This window comes from Apteryx mantelli, chromosome 22, assembly GCF_036417845.1.
Source record: "Apteryx mantelli isolate bAptMan1 chromosome 22, bAptMan1.hap1, whole genome shotgun sequence".
Classification (NCBI taxonomy): Eukaryota; Metazoa; Chordata; class Aves; order Apterygiformes; family Apterygidae; genus Apteryx; species Apteryx mantelli.
Window position 1 is genome coordinate 13491929 of NC_089999.1, and position 21860 is coordinate 13513788.

Here is a 21860-nt window from a genome sequence, read left to right on the forward strand (position 1 = left end):
AGCCTGGAAAGGAGGCCTTGGCCGGGGAAATTCAGCCTTCTAGTGCCGTAACACTTGAAAACACCTTCAGCGCAAAGCTGTCAGGGCAGGGAAGAGGAAAAAGACCCCAAATCAATATGAAATGATGATTTCGATTGGGCCCATTTTCAAAGCTGTCAGGAGCTGCGAGTGCGGTGCGGTAACCGGAACGGAGAAACGCTTTTATCCAGCTCCTTTTTGGAAAATGGGGCCCTTTTTCTTCAAGGAGCGACACTTCTTGCCCCTGCCTCCCCTCGCCGCGGTGTTCAAACCCCGGGCGATTGCACACTTGCAATGCGAGAGCTCGTTAGGTTTCGGTCACTGCCGTGTCTCAAATTAGCGGAAAATGAAAGATTAACTGCTCATGCGAAATCAAGGCTCCGAGGTGCCCAAAGTGCCTGCCGAGATAGCCAGGGAGCAGCCCGGCCCGCGCGCGGCAGAGCCGCTCACGGCGCTCAGTGCCGGCTCCTCCCAGAAACCGCCCAGGTGAAGGGTTTCACCGCGCAGGTTGCAAGCGGCTGCAGCCTTCCCGGAGCCGGGCACGCGGGTCCTGCCGGGATGCTGCCGCCGAAGCTGAGCAAAGCGGCTTTTTGCAAACACGGGGGGCCCAGCCGGCCGGCGCGTTGCAGCGCTGCCGAAACCTCCGCGCTGGCGGGGGTGATGCCTTAAGTGGCGATTTCATAATCGCTCCCGTCTCTCCACGGCTGCCTCTAGATGGGGGTCGCGCGGTTAATGCACGTTTCAGTCTTCATTGCCTCTTTAACTGGTTTTTAATCAGCGATGATTGCCGAGCTGGCGTGGCGCACATGGGCCCCTCGCCCGCTCCCGGGCGAGTGACGCTCCATATGTCACGGCAATTAGCGGGCGGCGCGGGGCCGGACGCCAACGCCGTGCGCGGGCCGCGCGCTTGCACCGCTCCTTGCACTTTTGCACACAACGTGCAAATCCCGCGGTGCAGCTGCAGCCGTCCCCACGGCTAAGCTGGTGACAACCAGAGATCCTGCTCTGCCCATGCAGGGGCTTAAGGCCAAGGATATTCCGGGTGCGTTCTTGATCTGTGCCGCTGAAGGCCTTGGGTTGTCTCGTAACGCCATGATTTGTCCCAAGATGCGCCTTTTCCCCTCAAGTATTTCTAGCTCGTTTCCTATTAGATAAGCAGATAATAAGAACCTAAAATCCTTGATACTAACGTATATTAAAAAAAGAAACAGAGGGGGAGAGAATCCTTATGGTTCTCTTATCACAATACACAAGGAAAAAAAAAATCTGTGAAAATCTGATGCAAACAGCTCCGGCGCGGAAGAGGGATGTGTTTACAGCCGTGTCTGGCAGCACCGGGGGAAGGCGCCCGTCTGCCCGCCGCAGATGGCTCGCCCCCGCGCCGCCGCCGCGGATTTCCACCAGCAACCACAACACGGCCGGCCCCGCGCCCGGCGCTGCTCCGGGGTTTGGGCTGGCAGTGCGGGAACCGGGCACTGGCAGTGTGGAAATCGGGCACTGGCACCGCGGGAATCGGGCACTGGCAGCACGGGAATCGGGCACTGGCAGCGTGGGAATCAGGCACTGGCAGCGTGGGAACTGGGCACTGGCAGTGCGGGAACCGGGCACCGGCAGTGTGGGAATCAGGCACTGGCAGCGCAGGAATCGGGCACCGGCAGTGTGGGAATCAGGCACTGGCAGCGCAGGAATCGGGCACCGGCAGTGTGGGAATCAGGCACTGGCAGTGCGGGAATTGGGCCCCGGCATCACCTGCTCCTCCAGGCAGGGCTGTGGGACGAACCCCCCCCCCCCCCCAGGGAAATCACAACCTGACACTAAAGCATAAGCTAGAAATATTTTCCTACTCCCGGCTCTATTCTCCGCGCGAGACGCGGGGCTCCGGCCGCCCCCAGCGTGGCTCCGGGTCACCTCTTGGAGCTTCCCGCTGTGTGCAGAGCCGGCACGGCCCTGCCCGCCCCGCCGCCGGGGACAGGGGCTTTTCGCACATGCTGGAGAGAAACTTTAATTTTCTTTTCGTTCCCCCAGCAGACATGAAATTACCGGGAAGCGGATTCAAGTGCCAGACACCAGCCCTGACCTGTGGGAGTCTGAGCTGCAGCTAATTACAGCCGGCTGCAATGGAGGTAAATAGCAGGGAAATCAGGCTTTGACTGATTCGAAAATGAAGTCAAGTATCGGTGCCCTTTGCAAATAGCTAATGAATTACAATCCGGCTCGCTACACAGGCGCTGACATCGCCGTACGCCCAGGCAGGCAAGCGCAGCTCAGGCACCCTTGCAGGCTAAAGCCTCGTATAACGGTTCGTGTCTTGTGATCTCTAAAATAACTGAATGTAGCACAATTTATGGGTCGGGGCGGGGGGGGGGGCAGGTTGCTATTTGCATTGTAAGCACAGATTCAGATTTAAGGGAAAAAAAAAAAGGCTGCAGCGGGTGCTGCTGGGGCGGTGGGCAGCAACGTGCTGCCGAACAAACGCACTGCGAAACACACCCTGCTTTATTATTCTTTATTAATGCCAGGCCATGAAGGGAAGCGCTTAAGCTGGTGCTTAATAAATGCTGGCTCGGTTTGTGCAGCCAGATCGCAGCCGCGAGACGGCTGGCTGCGGGCTGCAGCGCGGCAGCGGGTGCCTGTGCCCGGGGCAGGTTAACGAACCGGCATCGCGGCGATGCTGCATGTACCGGGCGGCTGCGGTTGGGCATCCTGGACACACAGGGCATCCCAGTGTGCAGGGTATCCCGGTGTGCAGGGTGCCCCAGTGTGCAGGGCATCCCGACCGTGCATGGTATTCCAGCCACGCAGGGCATCCCGGTGTGCAGGGCATCCCAGTGTGCAGGGCATCCCGACCACGCACGGTATTCCGGCCACGCAGGGCATCCCAGTGTGCAGGGCATCCCGGACACGCAGGACATCCCAGACCCCCATGACATCCTGGCACACAGGGCATCCCGACTGTGCAGGGTATCCCAGTCGCACAGGGCATCCCGGTTGTGCAGGACATCCCAGACGCCCCCATGACATCCCGGCCATGCAGGGCATCCTGGCAGCCTGAGGTGCCCACGGCAGCGGCATCTCCCAGTTCCCGCGATCCCAGCTGCCATCCGCGGTTCTGCTGCCTGGTGCAGCCCCAGGCAGGGGCCGGTTGCGCTGCCAAAAGCAGCGGTTTTGGGGGGGGGGGGTGCCGCCGCCAACCCGCCGGTACGGCTCAGCCGTAAACGTTTATGACAGGAGGAAGGGGAAGTAAATCACATTTATATCCCTTGTTTTCTTTATCGGGGCACTAATTTGACAGGGAAGGGAAATTTTTGCTTATTTTACAGCTCTGGTTTTGGCTGCCGTCTGATTTCAGTAGCTGGGAGGCGAACACAAAATCTTGTTTTTATTTCAGCATTGGCATAAAAACTTACATTTTGACAGACCCCCACGAGCACCGTAGTGCCGCTCCGGCAGGCCGGCAGGCAGCGCGCGGAGCACATAACCCCACATATAATACACTCATAATTCACTAATGTTTGCTGAATGACAGGGTTAAGTGGCTGCTATTCCCGGCCTCCCACCACACTAATGTGCTCCAGACCTGGGCTCCTTTTCTTCTGGATTGCAGTCAAATTGCTTCCTGCAGCCCTCGCGATGGAAGCGCCTTCCACCCAGAATAAACACTACTTCCGAAGTTATTTTCATTTGTTTTCCTAATCTAATTTTTCCCTCGGTGCTTCACTAATCATCAATCCCATTACGGGGCTGATGTGCTGACTGCTTTCCAGCGCCGAGCCGGCAGCCAGCACCGCCCCGGCCTGCCGCCGCGCAGCCGGGCCCCGGCCTGCGCCCGCTGCGCTTTGGGGCGAAAACCAGCAGAAAAGGGGGGGGGGGAGGGAAAAGAAAGGGAAAAAAAAAAAAAAAAAAAGAAATCACTGGCTGGGACTGAAACCCGGCGTTTATAGCAGTTAGTTAGTTAGAGCAGCACCGATGTGCAGCGCCTGCCCAAAGCCCTGGCACGTGGTGCACCCGGAGCCCGATCCCGGGGGATGCTGAGCCGGGCACGGCGGCGTCTGCGGCCCCGACGGGGCTGCGCAGGGTGACAAAGCACCCGGCAAAGTGCTGCTGGCATCGTGTGCCGTGTGTGTGCGTATATATTTATTTGTATATATCATCTAATACACACACACACACACACACACGTGCATGTATGTATATGTGTGTGTTACATGTTTTTGTGCATATTCTATATACATAAAATGATAATATATAATAAATTATATATATGATTGTATATATAAATTATATATATAATTGTGTATGTGTATATATGTTGTATGTTTTATATATATAATTGTGTGTATGTGTATATATGTGTGTGTATATATGTTATATATGTGTGTGTACGTGTGTGTATATATGTTATATATGTGTGTGTATATATATGTGTGTACATGTATGTGTGTGTATATGTTATATATATGTATGTGTGTGTATATATATGTGTGTACATGTATGTGTGTATATATGTTTTTATATATATATATAATGTGTGTGTGTGTGTGTGTGTGTGTGTGTGTGTGTGTATACAAAAAAATAACTGCAGAACACCTATTAGGGTTAGCAGGACGGCAGCCGCTGGATGCCTTTCCATCCCTCCTGCTGTTTAAGTCTCGGCTCTCAAGGCAGACGGGGGGGATCACGGGGGGGGGATCACGGGGTGGGTCGCGGGGTGGTGGTGGGGGAACCAGCGTGGGGAGGCTGCGGCCATCGGCTGCCTCTGGGCGCCAGGTCCCGTCGCGCCTCCCGCAGCCGCCCAGCTCTCCCGCTCCGCTGGGTGGTTCCTGGAACCCAGCCCAACCCGGGGTAAAACTCAAAGAGTATTTAAGATTAAAAAGGAGGAAAAAGGAAAGAAAAAAAAAAGGGTGTGTGGGAGGAAAAGGCTGTCTGTGCTCCGTGCAAGGGAAAAGCAGGAACATCCTGGGATGCCTGCGCCGGCTGTTGGGAAGGTGCGAGGCCAGGCAGCGCCTTTGCTCCTAACGAGGTACTAAGGGGGGGGGGGGGGGCGCGGTGCCCTTGGGGGAGTTTTTTTCTTTTTTTTTCAAAAATGAGCGTTTTACACACACACACACCCCCCCAAAGACAGGCACTCCACGGATCTGTTCAAAACAGTTTATTGTATTTTTTTGTCAGACAAACACATTGATTTCTGGACCACAGTAGAGGATGGAAACCTTTCACAAACTTATTTATTTGAAAATACAAATATAAAATTATACTTTCCACATCTGTGATGTGAGAGACCCCCATCCACATAGTATTTTACAACAGGGCTTTAGAAAGCCATACACAGAGACCTGAAAGATGCTTGATATATATAGATACATATATATATGTATATATATAAAAAAAAAAGTCACTACCAAAGTTCTCATCAGTTCATACTAAAGTATAAAAGGAAGGGCTAGGCCTGCCACTGTGCCATAGTTTATTTAGGAGCGTTTAAGACCACCCGCAACGCCAGACTCGCACTCTCGTACTGATGGAGTTGGGACCTGGTGCGACCCGGGAGGACGCGGCTGCTCCGTGCGGAGCGCGGCGCTGCCGGCACCGGAGCCCCCGGCCTCGGGCGGCTCGGCGACCGCGACCCCGAGCTGCTTTCGCCAGCGACTTATTATTTCAGTTTTTTGGTAAGTTTTTTTCTTTTTTTTTTTCTTTTTTTTTTATTTTATTACAGTATTAAAGTATTGCTTAGCTTTTACAGAATCGCCTCCCGTAGTGTTCGCACACAGGAATGGGCTCGGACTCGATTCTGCACGTGTGAAACTCGACAGCGTACGTACGCAGATCGCAGAGTCTGCCCGCGCGTCCTCAGCGCAATCTGTCTCTTCCGCTTACACTAACACCTGTTTTCTGTTTGAACTATTTTGCTTAAAAAAAAAAAAAAACACTAAAAAAAAATCCAGAAAATTCCACCCAAGAGACATTTCCATAGCGTAAAAGACAGCTATGAGTTAGTGTTTTTTTTGTAAACAGTTTCATATGCAATATCATACATAACCATGGCTGGCCTTCAGTAAAAATGTAGTAAACTATATTGCTTTATTATCGATTATGTTGCATTGAGAGAATGGCAAAATGAAACAGGAAGGTAACGGTGGCTGAAGTCACTAGCCCTCATTCACACTAAAGATGAAAATAGCATTACAGGTTTTATAGCAGGCGAGGGAAGAAAAAAACCGCAACACCTTTCAGGTCATTATTACTGACAATTACCCGATGATTTAACTAGTCTAGCGAGATGTGTAACATTCACCAGCTTATGCCGCTGTACAATGAAAAAAAAACTTACAGCAAGAGAGCCATGCTACCTTAAAGTCCAAGCTACAAATTCAACTTAAAATGAACATTTATGGAGTATAAGAAACAAAAAAGGACAGATCAGGCTTCATTTTAATCAAGCCAATCACAAATGACTTTTTTTTTTTTTCCTCTCTCTTTTTTTTGGGCGTGGGGGAGGGTGATCACCTGCTCGCCTAAACTCTTTTGGATTCCTACAGCTCCTTTCCAAATTAGCGCTGCGCGTCGCAGCGAGGCTCGCCCGCCGCCGGCTCGGCCCGGCCCGGCTCGGCGCGGCGCGGCGCAGGGGCTTTGGGTGCCCATTTTGCACAACTAGACAGAAATCTCTCGCTCTCGCTCTCTTTTTGGTCACTCCGGGGGTAGCAGTTCTACATGAGATATTTGGAAAGAAAAGGGCAATATCCGTCAAATCTGTGCGTTCTCCCACTGCGCTTGACTAAAACAAAGATGTAGCTGAACCTTTGTGCTGAAAATTTATAAAAAACTCCCCAAACGAACGAACGAACAAAAACCCCCCTTCGAAATGGATTTCTAGATGAGCGGGGGACTAATGGGAACCTTAGTCTAGGTAGCCACATCGAAAACATATCGGATTCCACGACATTTGTGCTATGGGCCACTGGGACTTTTCAAAAGGTATATAAACATCTAAAACATATTCACACAGATTAGCAATTTCTTCTGAGCATTCTTAAAAAAATATTTTTTTCTCTTAGTAAAATCGTTTTAATATACCGTGCCTCCCTCTTTTAAAAAATAAATTAAAAAAATCCAGTTTTGCATATCTAGCATTAGCATTTAAGGTAGTATGGCACATCCCCTTTTCAAAGTCAAGGGTGGGGATCTACAAAATGCCTTAAGAGTTTGCCAGCATTTTTAACAATGTGAGACCTTTGGTTAGTTGAAACCGCATCAGATCAGCAAAAAAAAGAAAGAAAGAGAAAGGAAAAAAAAAAGAAAAAGACGAAAGGAAAAGAAAGAAAAGGAAAACCTTCCCCAAATTATTAGCATTTTTTTTTCTTAAATAAGAGAAAGTTCTATCCTTACTGGTCCTAAATCTGAATAACTACATCTAAATTTTTAACCTTAATTACGATACACCTACCAATATGTACTAGAAGAGGAAGAGAGAAAGGGGGGGGGGGTTCACTACACTAGCATCAGGACAGCACTCTTACAAGATAGCCATTTTATACACTATTAACAGACGACAATGATCAACAGAGAAGAGTCTATGAGGCGACGGGGAATGGAGAGGAAAACCAACTGGTAGTACAGTACATCATCAACATTGACAAAATAGCAATAAAAAATCCCCTGACTTACACACTGACTTTCAGGGAATTTGGTTTGTTGTTTTTTTTAGTTTTTATTTTTTAAAGAATTGTTTTTATTCATTTATTTTATTACTTGATCAAGTCTCAATATTTAAAAAGCGTCCAGCATTTTGCTTAAACCTGGTTGTTCTGAAATAAGAAAAAAACCTAAAATATTACACAAAAAAGCATGATTCTTTTTTAAAAACAAGAAAAACAAGGTTTTCTCCTTTCGGTTAGCAGTATGGTGCCTTGTTTTTGTTAAAGATGCCTTGCTCTACCTTGTCTATTGAATGTCTACATTAGTCTACTTGTTAGTAAAATTTACAAAAATAGGAGTGCAGCAGCTCTTTTTAACAAATGTCGCATTCAGTGTCTTATACTGGCTGTACCTAAAGTACCAAATTTATAAACGTAACAATTTAAAAAAATATTAATAAAACTTGTCAATATTACGTTAAAAAAAGAAGAAATATATCCACACTACAGTATGTTCTTAATGCCACCTACCATGTTGTACTTCTATTTTGCTGTTGCAGGCCTATTTACCAATATTAAAAAAATTAAATTAAAAAATATCCTTCATAAGTTTCCTCCCCCAACAGAGGACCATATATATAACAGCCAAATATTAAACATGTGCAAATAGGAAACTGTCAGTTTTTCCCCTACCAGTCACAGTGCAATGATGTTTTATACTTTATTTTTTTAAAATTCTGTTTACAACTACAATAAATTAAAATCTTCCGTTGCTTCTAGGGTGATACTTGTAGCACTGAGGTATTCCCAAAAAACAAAGTTGCTTTCCTAATTTGTTAATACAGAAAATAATGGATAAAAAAGGTAATAATAATGCAAGCTTTAAAACCGCTCTTCCTACAGCACGTTAAACACCGGAGAGGGACCTCCTCCCTGCCAGAGCTTTGTAGGACGCACAGAGCAGCTGAAATGACTGGACAGCAAGTGGATCTAATTTAAAAGAACAACTAAAAAAAACAAAAAAGTGTGCTTTGAACTTTAAATGCGTTAAATATTAAAACCGTAGCTTCTTTTTCAGTCTTGGGAAAAGCAGTTTTTAAATTAAAAATACAACTAGACCGTTACTTTTTAAGCTGTGCACATATGACTAGATAATATGCTGGTATGACGCTAGGACAGTTAGAAGGTCTAACACACCTACAGAGCAAGCTAAACAGTGTTAATCTAACTCCTATGGGCCAGCGCTGGCAGTTGATCTAAAAGTTTAAAACTTTACTTTTTTTCTTCCATTTTCATAGCGAAACTGCCTTAGACTGACTCCATCACAAAAATAGTTTGTATTTCTCTTTCTTAATAGTTTATATGTAGTTAATGGAATTGTATTTACAGTATTTTTTTTTTCAGAATTCACAATTTCAAAAAACCTTATATCACCTCTTTCAACAAAAAAAAGCACTTATAGAAAAAGGACGCGCAAAATTTTGCCGCCCTTACCTTATTGCCGAAAATAGCTATAATTAGGTTAACAAAGACGTCACAAAGGAAAAGAACGGCTAGAGAACCTGCTACTGGAGCACGCGCGGGGCTCCCGGACACGCAAGCTAGCGGCGGCCCGCGCGCCCGCCTGCCGCCCCGCGCTGCTGCGGGCTCGGGGTGCGCGTCCGCCCGCGAGGCGGCGGGCTCGGCACTGGTACCGAAAGGCTGAGACGCGCGTTACCATCTCAGCATCCTTTAAGCAACAACAACTACAGAGAACGAGAGGAAAAAGGAGGGGAGGGAAAAAGGAAAAAGGGGGGGAAAAAAAAAAGGAGGAAAACTCTTAATATAAACAGTTATACTATGGTTAGGCTCTTACTAGGTACACAAAGAATTAGGACTACGTGACTACGAGACTATGTCAAAATGCTACGAAAAAATGTGATTTGAACAGGTTTTAAAAAGGGGGAGGGGGGAGGATGGGGAACCCATCACGAAAATAAAACGAACGAGAAATGGATTTTATATACATACTTTAAAAGCTGTTGTTTTTTTATAGTACAGCAGATTCATGAGATGATGAGCGAGATTTTAAACAACCTAAGTCCGTAGAGTGCCACCTCCGGTTCGCGTGGTCGGGGATGATGTAGCGCTCCGGGTCCGACGGCGTCGCCCAACCGCGGGACCGCTCAGAAACTGCGCCCCGTCTTGCCCGGACACCCGGATAGACCCTGCGGGAGCAGAGCGCGCGCGGCGGGAAGGGGCCGTCAGCCCGGCGAGGCGGCACCTTCCCCTTCCCCTTCCCCTTCCCCTTCCCCTTCCCCTTCCCCTTCCCCTTCCCCTTCCCGTTCCCATTCCCGCGCCCGGAGCCGCACCGCGACCTGCCCGGCAGGCGCTGGCCTCACCCTTCAAATACATTTGCACGGATCGCCGGCGTTTCGGAGCACCCTTGGACCAGCGTGCAGCAGCTTCACATGCTGGTTTGGGCGCTTTTTTTGTTGTTTTTTGTTTTTTTTGCTTTTTTGCTTTTTTGTTTTGTTTTTTAAGTTGCGCACTAGCGTTGCTTAGGAACAACAAAATGTGACTCGATACGCCCAAAAGCACAAAAAAAGTTCCCAAGGCGTCTGCTAGACCGTGCATTTGCAAGGCTTCTGCAAAACGAGCACTGTTTTTTGCCAAAAGCGCTGCTGAAGTAGTTGAAAGGTATCAGCCAGCGCCGGGCACAGCGTGGCGGCCGCGGCTCCTTCCCAAGGGGAAGGGGAGACCTCCGGCACCGCGGGCCCGGCCCGCGTCTGCCGCACTGCCGCAGGAAAAACCTTCCAGCGCTGCTGTCCCGGGGGAATTAATAATAAGGCTCATTTCCTCCCCTCAAAATCTATTTCAATTAGTAATGAGCAACATTAAAAGCACTTTCTGTTTTTAAGTCATTAATGGTTCGAGTTCTAACGCTGGCCAGTAAATGATGGTTACAACTCGATGTGTTGTGGTAAGTGTAAAATGATTATAACGTATTAATCTGATGAACGCTGCCGTCACTGCAGCATTATTAGTTTGAATTATGAGGCTCAGCATAAATCTGCAGCATGCTCCGTACAGCACCGTGCGTTACAGAGGCTGACGGCCCAGAAAACCTGACGGCTCCTAACAAAGCGATCCGTGAACGTACACGGATACATGCAAATAGGAGCTAGGATTAAAGCAAGGGTGCTTATGCATTTTTTTTTTTCTTTCACGTTAAAAAAAAATTACTTGGTGGGCCGAATCAATTTGTGCAACAATTTCAGGTAATCTTGTGTGTATATTGGTAGATGAAGAATAAATACAAAACTTTTATCCACCAGTCTTTACATATAAATCTATTTTTATAGAGTTTAAAGCCTCCAAATGTTTTCCACAAATACTGGCCAGCTCCCAGCCCCGTGACTAACTGTAACTCTAATTTCATACCCTGATTTTGAGTGTAAAACATGTGACATCATTGATCAGGTAATGCTGAGCTAAAGACAGGGAAATGCTATTTGTCACGTACGTTACATTTGTCTGGACCGATAAAGAGCTCTAATGGTGTGATTTAACGGGCAGGACTTGTGTTTTTCATTGACTGACTTTTCTAATCTAAGCTATTCTCAGCGTAAGAATATTTGTTTGCAAAGATGAATATGCCAAAGGCTAAAAAAAATAAAAAAAATTAAACATTTAATTAACTTGAGCTTAGTTCAAAGGGTAGGAAACTGGCAGCGATCCAAGGATGCATTACTCAGGTAATGTCTTTAATTTAATTTGCTTAGGTTTAATTTTTTTTTAATCTTGATAATTGCTCTATGGTTACTAGTTACAATGTTATCTTTTAGCTTTAATATTTGGTACAGCACTTAATTAAGAACGATGGTTTTCTCTGCAATAAAGCAGTGGGGCTCGGCTATTTTTAGATTGCCGCAGCAAATCTGTAACGTTCACGGTGGTGCTGCCAGCCGAGACGTTTGTGGCCCCAAAAGTTTTGGGGACCACCGGGGCTTCTGGGGGGCTTTTAGGCCTCCGGACGGCTGCGCGAAGCGTCACGAGCACAGAAAACGGACTTCTTGAGGTGCTAGCTCCTGATCGGCTTTCCAGTTTCCAACCCCGAGACTGATTTAAATAAAATAAATCACAAAAAGGAATGATTAAAGGCCAAGGAAAGACGGAGTGAAGAATAGAAATTGTTCACTTAAAGTAAATATAAGGGAAATGGTAGTTCAGCACAAAGTACAAATGGTATATACTGTAATACCTCCAAGTGAGATGGCAACCAACCATGTGTAACGTTTCAATGGTATCCATTTGTAAAAGCCGTTGCAATCAAAGGTCCCTAAAATTGTACAATTGTTAAGTTCATCAGTGCTCTATACATGGGAACAGATGATTATTAATTTTGGCAAGAAATTATCAAAGGACTTGAAAGACTGTGTTGCCAGCATGAATATGTATTTCAGAAAGCTTTCTGGTCACCGAGGAGCTCGGGGGCTGAACTCGAAGGTTCCTTTCCGAGACCGTCATCTTCTCATTCCCCAGGGCCAAACACAAACTTTGGCGTTTCCTTTTTTATTTTTAAACCAGGGTTAGTAAATGGAGGGTGTTAAATACATATGTGTGTGTGTGTGCGTGTGTGTGTGTGTGCGTGTGTGTGCGTGTGCGTGTATATATATAAAAAAGGCTACTGGACTCTTAACAGTTATTGGGGGATAGGAGAAATGAAGAGGCTGCCAATCTGCATGTCAAATGCAAAGTAATTCTTTGAAGAAACACTAGTGCAGACAAACCGGGACACCGTGAATTGTATCTTGTGTCTCATTACTTGAAAAAACAGGATGTTACTGCGGTCAAAGAGCGCAAGTCTTCAAGAACATAATAGGTCTTTTTCTTTAGGCAAAAAATGGAAATAAGGGGTGTTTTAAGTGGTGGTAGATGGCAGTTTAAACTGATGTTGCTCTTAGCAGAACAATAATACTCCACACCCCACGCTGGGATCGATCCAAAGGGGTTGTCCAGGCCCGCAGGTGACCTTAGAGGGGGATGGACAGACCAAGAACGTGAGGGCACAAATGAACGGCAAAAGATCGTTTAGGTGGGGTGGTTTTTTTGGGGTGGGGATGGAGTCTTTGTCTGTGCCATAGAAATAGCATAGCCCAATTTCAGGAACTTTGTCTGCGCTCCCGGCTGCCCCCCAACTCACGCGGTCGGGTCGGAGCACGATACCCTCCGTTGGGGCTGAGGAACGGGGGGCGACCGCTCTGCGCTTTGCCGTGCTTAATTTACCAGAGGAGAAAGCAAACAGCAACTCCCCGGCACCGCACTGGGAAAGGGCCAGGAGCCCTTTACGCTGCCGGTGGCGTGTTTCGGAGAGTGACAGCCGCTACAGAGGTTCAACCACATTCATGCTAACGCACACAGGTAAAACAACGCAGTCTGAAAAACAGCATGCAGCTTGTTAGGCAAATCTCCACCGCCCATCATTAGTGAGCTTGCAGAACCGCGTAGCGTTAGAGAAATATTTTCCCCGCGACTTGGCAACAAAACGGAAGCGACTTACTTGCAACCTGCAAATTTGAAGGACCGTTAGGTGCCCGGCGAGGGGTAAGGGGGAGCCGGGCAAGCGAGGACGCCTCCTGCCAAGTCCCCCCCGCCGACGCCGGCGTAACCCGGGGGCCGGCCGAGCCCTCGGGGCGACAGCGCAACGCCCCGTTAAATTAAATACATATAGGCTTTTAAAGCACGCCGGCCCGGCCCCGGCCGGCAGCAGGATGCTCGCGGCGTCGGCGTCCGCAGGGCGGTTTGCAACGCAGGCGGCGCTCGGGGTGACCAAGCGCGCCGAGCCGCGCGGAGCGGAAGGGAGCGGAGCCGCGCGCCCCGGTACTCACCGCGATGCCGTGGCCGAAGCCGGAGCCGGGCTGCGGGCTGGCCGCGCTTATGTAGTTGCCCACGCCGGAGTCCTGGCTGGCCGTGCCGTAGAGGTCCGCCACGGGCCCCGGGCTGTTGGCCCCGGGGAATCCTCCTGGCCGCGCTGGGGTGGAGCCTGCCGGGGAAGCGGGTGCGCCAAAATTCGGTTGAGCACTGTAGCTATTCAAGACTGGTGTGCAGAGAATAAAGCTGGGTATGAGGCCGGACGCCTGGCATGCACCGTTATTACAAAGCCAAACACTAGAATAAACAGCCTAGGCCCAACTTCTAACACTTAACCAAGGCCATGCGATAGGAGAGCAAGTACTCGATAATAGTCAGCCCGGACTACTACGAAGCTTAGAGCTCCAAAAATATATATATGGATATATATGGAAAAAAAAAAACAATCATTCAACACACTACTGCAACCAGAGACTGGAGGTGCTCATTTTCACCAAATTATCACAAAATATAATAGATATTTTTCAACATCTGACTTGATGCTCATGCAGTAGTAACAAGTTCTCTAGGTCTGGGCACGCCGAGACAGCATTCACATCCCATGCAAACTACAAAGGAACTAGTTTGAGACTACACATTGAGGTAATATTGATATTAAAATGTTGACAGCAAATAAATAACTTCAGTCACATCTAGCAAAAATCGTTTTTGGATCCATTCGATACTTTTGAAAAAAAACCCGCCCTTTTAAATCAGTAAGCTGTGGAAATATTTCAATAGTTGATTTTTCTTTAAATGGTATGGAATGGAACAGTTGGATTTTTTTTTTTTTAATATGACCAAGGAGAGTGTTGTTTTATTTAATTTATTTTTCCTTTTCATTTGGAGAGCGAAGACCTACCTTCGTCTCCAAAACCATGCTTGGGACATCAACCAAAATTAAACAAATAAATAAAGATTGAAAGCAAAAAAAAAAGAATTCCAGAGGGTGTATGAAAACTCACCTCCTAACGTGGAAATAAAAGAAAACTTAAGGTTTTTTTCCTCCCTTTTTATGGTTTTTTTTTTTTTTTTTGAAGACAGAAAAACAATGTAAGTAAGAATGAGACTAGAGAATAACTCCAGGTATCAAAGCATGTTAGATGATGGGGCTGCTGGCATTTCTCGCGGTCGCGCCTGGATGCAGCGGTCATGAGGGGACGGTTTCGATGCAGAGGAGGAGCTGGCGGGCGAGGATGGAGATGGCTGGAGCGGGAGAGCTAAACCTCGCCGGGGGGGGCCGGCCGCCCGGCGGCAGCCCCCCGAGCCGGGCGCCGAGCCCCGAAAGCCCCGCGCCCCGTCCCCCCTGCCCTCGCCTGCCCGACGCACAGAGCCTTCGGACGGGTGAAAAAAGCCCAGATCGGCACCTGCTGCCTCTGCGCTGCCAGGGAAGCGAGTTCTCATAAAATAACGGATCTTACGTGGCCCCACACCGGGAGCGGGGAAAGCAAGTAGGTCACCCCAGCGAGCGAGTTAAAAGAAATCAGGCATGAGCGAGTAAACAGATTATTTTGGAATTCGCTGGCAAACAAAGCACCATTTTTTTATTATTAAAGATTAAATGTCAGGATAACGTTTGGCCTTCTCACTCATGAAGAAAAATATCCTGCTGAGATGTTCAAAAGCCCCTCATTACTGTAAGCTAGCACTTTTTTTCTTTAAAAAAACCTTTTTTTTTCCCCCCTTCTGGTTCAATAAAACAGATAGGGGTTTTACTGCCAAGTCACCCAGAAAAACCAGCTCACTCAGACAAGGAAAGCCGCCAGCCCACGAGGGCCGTGACGGCAAAGAGCCTGCTCTAAACTGCTGCTTTTTGCCACCAACCGCAGGACCTTGGGCAAGGAGGACGTCAGGACACGCGTTTTAGACACCAAAACGCAGAGGGCAAGAAACCCCCCAAATCGTAACAATAATGCGTGGAAGCGATCCCCAAAACACGCAGCTCTCGCCTGGAAACGTGGGAAATATTTAATGAAAACTCAAAGCTCAGGTGCAAGGCCGAAGTCATCCCCGGCGCGGCGCAGCACGGCGCAGCACGGCACGGCCGGGGCGAACACGGCTGTGCGCGATGCTCCAAGGTCCAATTTCAAGACCCAGCGATCAAACGCTGCAGCACTGCCGGCCGGCGCGGAGCAGGCACCCGGCGGCCGCGGGGAAGCGGCGTGGGTTGGGGCTCACCGGGGGAGACGACGGGGATCCGGGTCCTCTTGGTGCCGGGGGAGCTTGCCGTGCCGTGCTGTGCCGGTGCCGGCTCCGGCCGTTTCCCGCGTGCTTGGGGAGCGGAGCAGCAGCTCTGCGGAGCTCGCTTGCACCTACGACATTGCTGACGACACGCTTTACCCCCTCCCAAAACCCCACCGGAGAAGGCAAACGGTGAGCAGAGACCCGGGGGACAGCGAGCGACGCTCTCCCCGCACCCCGGGAAGCAACGCGCCACCGCCACTGTTTGCATCCCCAGGACGGCTGGAAACGCTGGCTTTCACGGCCAAAACGCGCTGGCAGCTGTTTATTCAAACATCCTTCGGAGCTTTACGGAGCTGGCACTTTGCTCCAGACCCAATAAACGAAAGAGAAAAGCTCTCAGGATTACAGGGAGACTGAACGCTTCTCGGGTGATTCATGTTAATTCGGTTTAATGCTTCATCCAGCCACAATGCACTGCTAAATATTCGTCCTCTTACAACGTCTGCACCTACGCTCACCCAGAGCTAGAAACAGCTTTAAGATGGCTTTGAAACAACACCAAAGGGACCTTGAATGACTTTTCCAACGTGCAAAGATGTGATGTGTTTTGAAATACCTGGAAACAAATTTGTTTAACATAAACATGTGAATAATCCGAGATTAAACCAAAGCAGGAAAAACAAAAATCCTCCAGACTCTGGATGCTGTTTCAATCCACAAAGAAAAATTAAGGCTCCCTGGAGAGACCTATCCTTATTGCAAAGCCCCTGTTCTCCGCTCAGCCACGCGAGCCAGCAGCTCTCCAAGACCTGCGCGTGCCCCGAGCTGCGGGCGTCAGCAAGCGTTTGCATTAACGCCTTCCAGTTTGAAAAGACTCCAAAACTTTCCCCAACTACTTACATCCCGTGGTCAAAACTGGAAATAATTAGGGGAAGTTTGGAAGCATGTTGCTGAAGAACCAGCTGGGGATTATATCGTCCCAGGAGAGGGGAAGGAACCGTCTGTAACTTTTGGATGCCAGGCAAGGGAGATCCTTCGGAGGCAGCGTGACACAGGGGCTCCAGCTGCACCGCACGCAGATGCCACAGCACTTTTCAAAACAGTAGAAGCGGGGGGAAGCGTTCTGGTGGAACTGCCCCGGCACAGCTACCTGCTCAAGTCCCCCGCAGGACGCGCTTCCCGCGCTCCAGGGCCGCGCGGGCTCTGCAATTAGCAGAAGTCGTTCCTAGCCGCGGTTCACTGGTTCACGGCTGCATCTCCTGCAATGCCACTGGTGCATCTCCTGCAGTGCCGTCGGCCACCGCATCTCCTGCACGTGGGGTTTCTCTCTGGGATGCACGCGGTGCAAGCTCGCTACACTCTCTCCTTAAGCACCTCTGGGACCTCCTCTGCCCAAGATGCATTTCCCAAAAGGAGCGCCTGTTGAAAGTCTTTCTGCTGCAATAAACTTGGAGGGAACTTTAAAATGCATCAATAACCTCAAGCTCGTGCTCAGTCAGCCAGGCTGTTTTGCTGCCAGCTCATTTTGGGGTCCTTCAGCAGAGCCTTCCTCCTCCGCGCTTAACGCGCACGTAGGACCCATCTAACGCAACACCCGGACAACAGCCAGCTCGTGTGCGGGCGCCGCAGAAACAACACGACTGCCCCCCGCGGAAAGCCGGCGCACTCCGGGCAGGTGTCTGCCTGCTCCGGGCTCGTGGGCACCGCGGAAGTGAGTTACTCGCGATGCCAAAACACCGCGCGAGCGCCAGCGAAGCATGCTGCGGTGCGGAGGGATGCGCAGGGAAGCGCTGGCGGAGGTGGGAGGCAGCACCGTGCGGGGCTTGCTCGCGGCACGCAGCCCGCGTCGAGCGTTCGGGAACGCCGCCTTTCGGTAACACCGCCTCTCCCGGGCCTGGCACCAAAACCAGGGCTAAAAACACACGTAAAGCAAGAGAAGCTCCCCAAAGTGATTGAAACCCTTAGCATTTAACGTCCTGGGGATAAATTACGCCCCAGCCAGGGTGGACAGAGCAGGGACCCGGCGCCCACCGGCCCCACGGGCTTCGACGAGGCCCCGGCAAGAGCCGACGTCCCAGCCGGGCTCACAGGGCTGGAGCAAAGCCAGCCCAAAGCGGCAGCACCGCGGAGAGGAGCGGGGCGAGCGCTGCGGCTCCGCGCGCCAGGATGCAAAACCGCCCGATTCCCCCGGGAACGCTGTCACTGCGGGCTGCTCAGCATTAAACACTGTGCTTTTGCCTTTTTTTTTTTCTTTTTTTTAAGCACTTAACAAATATGAGTATTTCAAAAGTTAAAAATAAAAGATTGAAACGTGAAGAGCGACCGGAGCAAAATCCGGTTAGCGCGACCCGTGGCTCCCTTCGCAGTGGCTGCGTGCCGGGGCGAGGAAGCGCTCCGGTTCGGAAGCGCCCACCACGTGATTTACTGGCTCTCCCCCTCGAGGGGAGGCAGGATGCTGCAGACCGGAATACGGGGCCCCGGTTATTGCGGTTACTATATATGAAATACATTTTGTAAGTGAGAGAGCAGCTGAGAGCAGAACCGAGCAGCTTCTCGTTAGCCACAAGAACCGCCGCTGCGCCGGGGAACGCGCACGCGGGTAGATCTGCGCCCGTGCTCAGCCGAAGCGTGCGGCCGCGTGTGCCCAGCCGGCGCTGCGCTCCCCTCCGAGCCGGCCTGCGCCGACGGCTGCGAGCAGACGCCACCCATGCGCGGGCCCGTTTCCCACCGAGGCGCTGCTCGAGAGCGGCCGCCGCGCTGCTACCTAATGGCACGTGCAAAACAGAGCAACGTATAGAAAGAAAAAGAAGAGGATGAAGCATCCCCCTGCAAGCATATCTGCTTTACCGATCAGGTCGGAAGTCTGTTTTTTTTCAAGCAGACCAAATGCACCAAGCGTTTTGCACCGGTTTTTCCTGCCCCCGGGGCCGGCCGTCCACCACGTGCCTTTTCGCCGAGGTCCTCCCCGTGCCTGTGCTCGCCCGTTGACCCCGGCGGTGGCTTCCTGCACGCACGAGCTTCTGGACCACTTGTTGCTACCGCGCTCTGATTTCGGGATGACTCTCTCATCTGCCATAAACAGCCACGCGCAATTTGGCAGGCATTTCTGCCATCAGTGTTTATGATAATAACGACACGTGCTTGAACGCAGCAGGAAATTTTCAATATAACTATCATTAAGACAAAACGCTTTAAATCAAAGCCATTAGCCACTACCAAGACTCAAAGCTCACAAGATTAGGCTGTTTTTTTAATCTTTATGAAAAATTCATATAACACGCTGCAAACACCATCTTCCAGCCCGAAGGAGCCAATGACATAACAACGCTTGGGGCCGCCGGGGCGGGCGGCGAGGGTTGGGGAGCACGGTGGGGCGATGCCGCGCCGGGGAGACGCTGCTCGCTCGGCCAGCAGCACCATTGCGTCCCTGTACCCGGGCTTTCACACGCGGCGTTGTTTTATGTCCGAGGCAAACTGCACCCTGCACACTTCAAATGCAGATCAATGCTCACACTAAAAAAAAAAAAAGTCTCAAAAATAACGAGCTGGAAACACGCGGATATTCTGGAGACTAATGATGTACAAACGGCTCCCAAGTACCCGAAACGGAAAGCGCGAGGCATCCTAGAAAAACGAGTAACCCCACAAGTGTCACAATTAGAGGCTCCGCTTAGCAAATCTCTCGCGGAGAGCTGCACGCTGCAGCACTTAAATCTTGTTCTTTCCGAGCAGCCTTAAAAAGCAAACGCCCCTCTGCAAGAAGCCGACGGCAGACACAGTTCCCCTGTGAGTAATAAAAGCTGGAGACATTTTTCTTATGTCAACAAGCTCAATCCTGACTCCGGAAAAAAAAAACCAAACTGCAACCGTCCTGCCTTCCCGTCACCCCTGCCACGGCTCCGTAACGGGGAGCAGCCGGACAGGGGCAGCTCAGTGGGCAGCAGCTGTATTGGCCCTGCAGGAGAAAAAAAAAAAATTAAAATAAAACAACTGTCAGGCTCATCAGTAAAATAAGTAGCGATGAGACCAAGAGACACCGAGAGCAGCTATGTGCCGTAACAAGGTGCTATTTGTACCTTATTTTCTACCTGCAGTCACACTTTAAAAGGTTGTTCTGCCTCTGCAGCCCCTTCGGAAACGGCTTCACACATCGAAACATCGCAAGGATAACGGCACGAAAAGCAGCGGGTGGCGAGCAGGTTCCTCCGCTCGGCAATTGCAGCCGCAGCTCAGCGGCGCGCGGGAGGAAAGGCGCTGCTCGCCTCCGGGCGCGCTGGGCCGGCGCCGGGGCCGGGAGCTGGGAGCTGGGAGCCGGGAACCGGCTCCGTTTGGGCGGCAGCTATTAGCACTTGTCGGGGCCGCACGGAGCAGCGATCCGAGCTGCTACCGACCGGGCTGGACGCGGCCGCGTGACAATTACAACTGCGATCGCGGGGCAGCTGCTCCTGTCGCAGCTCCCGCGCCCTCCCTCTCCCGTACAGCACGGGGACCTCTGCCCGCGCTCCGCTATCCGTGCTGGCGCTGAGCAGCCAGCACGGCCGCGGAGAGCACGGACAACCTCTACGCTACCCTAGAGCAGCAGAGAGCCAGAGCTGGGCGGTTTCCACCGACCTGGGTAGGCTAAAAATGCAGCTGCTCCAGGTCTCTTAAAACAACCGCTGCCCCCTCCGTGCACGCTGCGAGCGTGTCGGCAGCACCCGCTCCTGCTGCGTAACGCAGTCAGCTCGTCCGAGGCACCGGCCGCGCCGGGAAGCTGTGGATGCGCGCTAGTTCGCAGAAAAAAGGACACGGAATTCAGTGTATCCGAGCCCAGCTTTTCTGAGCTCGGCAGTTATGCAGCAGGGAAAATAAATGCGTTTTCCAGCTTCGGTGTAATTTCTTGCAAGCAATCAATATTTATTGCCTAATCACATTTTCCATATTGCGAGTTAACGGTGTCACTCTCGCATCAGGGCAGAGTGCTACACGGAGGCCACGCAAAGCTTCACTTCTAGGAGCTGCAATCGGGGAGCCAGCTCTTGTCACAGCCTTACAAAAGGATTTCCTCCCGAGCAGCTCATCTTTAATCATTATAAAAGCACAGAAGTTTAATCCATTTTTGATGTAAGCGCTAATAGCTTTGTGTCCTTGAAGTTCAAAGTGGTCTTCGTGCATGTCGCTAATTAGCCGAGCAAGCAGCCATTCAGCTCCCTCTCATGTTTCTAATTAGATCCTTAACAACAAACAAATGTCGACCTTACAAAGGCTGTGCTACGCTTCCCTCCATTAGTTAAACAGTTTGGGAGGGATGCAGCTTCCATTTCCCTGCAATCGTCCCCCCTTCCCCAGTCTCCCCCAAGCCTCCCTATCTCCCACCGGCACCTTCCCTTCTCTCTACAGTGGACAACGCTGAACCTGCTCGTGATACAGGCAAGCAGCACGCCAGGAGACACCAGCGGCTGGAGGCGCGCGGTGCCTCGACCGTTCTGCACATGGGACAGAGCCCCGCACAGCCGGGAGGCCACGTACGGGCCAAGGAGCCGGCCAGGAGAAGCTGCACATTTATAGAGTGCTCCCACCAAATCCAAGGAGCCTTTGGAAGCCCATCAGTTGGGCTGTCACTCAAGGATTTTGGGCAAGGGAAATTCCCTACTGGCAGGGCATCCAGATGCCTCTGTTGCCAACTAGAAAAGTTCCACCTTTTCGATCTTGTTTTCCAAAGGTGCTGAGTGCTCACAGGTGCCTTTGACAGCATGGGGAGCGTGGAGTTGGCCAGTTCAAAGCCAACTCAAAACATCAAGAGTTGAGTGTTGAGTTGGCCAACTCAAAGCATCAAGAGTCGAGTGTTGAGTTGGCCAACTCAAAGCATCAAGAGTCGAGTGTTGAGTTGGCCAACTCAAAGCACCAGGAGCCCAACCGGCTCGCCCCGGCTCAGCACTGAGGTCACATCGGTGTCCACGCTCTGCCTCTGAGCGGTTCCTCCCTCTGAGCCTCCGACACTCATTAGCGAAGTTGCAACGAGCAGATAGGTAAATAAATTCTGTCCCCTCAGCCATCTTCCTAACAGATTTCTCTGCCGTTTTAACTAGTTTTGAAGCTAATTTACAATTTAATGTATTTTAATTTTTTATATACTTCACATTAAATGCTTGGGAT

At 50.4% G+C, this 21860-nt stretch overlaps 1 protein-coding gene across 5 annotated transcripts in view; it reads right to left on the bottom strand.

The window, feature by feature from the left end:
* Positions 1-9641: 9641 nt before the first annotated feature.
* MSI2 (musashi RNA binding protein 2) overlaps positions 9642-21860 on the bottom strand; it is a 255549-nt gene continuing 243330 nt past the window's right edge. For 3 of the 5 annotated variants that reach the window (XM_067309908.1, XM_067309907.1, XM_067309903.1), the window contains 3 exons: positions 13520-13728; positions 11893-11970; positions 9642-9856 (listed from right to left, as the gene is read on the bottom strand). In XM_067309908.1, coding sequence (XP_067166009.1) covers positions 11929-11970; positions 13520-13728 — 251 coding nt within the window. In that variant the 3' untranslated portion in view covers positions 9642-9856; positions 11893-11928. The remainder of the gene's footprint in view (positions 9857-11892; positions 11971-13519; positions 13729-21860) is intronic. The other 2 variants (XM_067309906.1, XM_067309905.1) reach the window with 2 other exon arrangements.